The sequence below is a fragment of the Protobothrops mucrosquamatus genome, unplaced genomic scaffold (genome assembly GCF_001527695.2).
Source record: "Protobothrops mucrosquamatus isolate PMUCROS unplaced genomic scaffold, P.Mucros_1.0 scaffold2544, whole genome shotgun sequence".
In the NCBI taxonomy this organism is placed as follows: domain Eukaryota; kingdom Metazoa; phylum Chordata; class Lepidosauria; order Squamata; family Viperidae; genus Protobothrops; species Protobothrops mucrosquamatus.
In genome coordinates this window covers 262,043-263,148 of record NW_015388604.1, presented here as the reverse complement: position 1 = coordinate 263,148, position 1,106 = coordinate 262,043, and the positions used below count along the sequence as shown (strand labels likewise).

At 44.8% G+C, this 1,106-nt stretch overlaps 1 protein-coding gene across 1 annotated transcript; it reads left to right on the top strand.

Annotated features, from left to right (window-relative positions):
• Window positions 1–476: 476 nt before the first annotated feature.
• On the top strand, window positions 477–996 carry LOC107295877 (transmembrane protein 33; the record flags this gene model as incomplete). The annotated part of the gene is made up of 1 exon (XM_015825211.1): window positions 477–996. A coding segment is annotated over one exon (496 nt), but the record flags the coding sequence as incomplete, so codon positions are not given.
• Window positions 997–1,106: the final 110 nt, after the last annotated feature.

Below are 1,106 nucleotides of genomic sequence, written 5' to 3'. Positions count from 1 at the left end.
TCTTGTAAATCTTTCAATGTTAAAGCTGGCATTGGAGGAGAGGGTGGGGGAGTAGGTTTTGTCTGCTGTGATATCTGTACAGCTGGAGAAGAAGAGCTCAAGCCTTTCTGAGGAGGAAAAGTTCCCCCACGCTTTGAAGCCATTTTACTTTCTCTTCCCCTCTTCTCTAATTTAATTTATATAATATAATGTCCAGTAAGATTTTCTTAAAACTGCCACCAAAAGCAGAAGCAGATAGCTTGCCCACCAGCAATACAAGTAAATCTAATACAATAGTAGTCCAGCAGAAAGTGAAAGCAGAATTGAAAGTCCTCAAAAAGTGAAAGTCTCTGTTAAAGAGCAAAACGCCCTTCGGCGGCCATTTTTTTCCTTTCTTCTTAAACTTTAAACATCAATGGAGAAGTTATTAAATTCAGAGCTAAAGGCTCAAATCCTTGCAGCTCCCAAGCACCTGGATCGCTCTGTCTGCTCACAAGAATTACTCACGCCCTGTTGGAGGACAGCTGCCACTACCTCTTGTACTCCCTCATCTTCGTCAACTCCTACCCCGTCACCATGAGCATTTTCCCTGTGCTGCTGTTCTCGTTGCTCCACGCAGTGACCTACACGAAGAAAGTTCTTGATGCACGAAGCTCAAATAGTCTTCCTTTCCTAAGAAATCTGTTGGACAAGCTAAACGCCAATCAACAAAACATCTTAAAATTTATTGCCTGCAACGAAATCTTCTTGATGCCAGCTACCGTGTTTATGCTTTTCAGTGGACAAGGAAGCTTGTTGCAGCCGTTTATTTACTACAGGTTTCTTACACTCCGTTACTCTTCCCGGAGAAATCCTTACTGCCGGACCCTCTTCACAGAGCTGAGGATTGTGGTGGAGCATCTCGTAATGAAGCCTTCTTGCCCGCTGTTTCTGCGAAGACTCTGCGTGAGCAGTATTTCTTTTATAAGTAGACTGGCCCTCACAGTGGCGTAGCCCACCCTGGAAACCTCCGTACGTCTCTCTCTCTCTCTCTCTCTCTCTCTCTCTCTCTCTCTCTCTCTCTCTCTCTCTCTCTCTCTCTCTCTCTCTCTCTCTCTCTCTCTCTCTCTCTCTCTCTCTCTCTCACT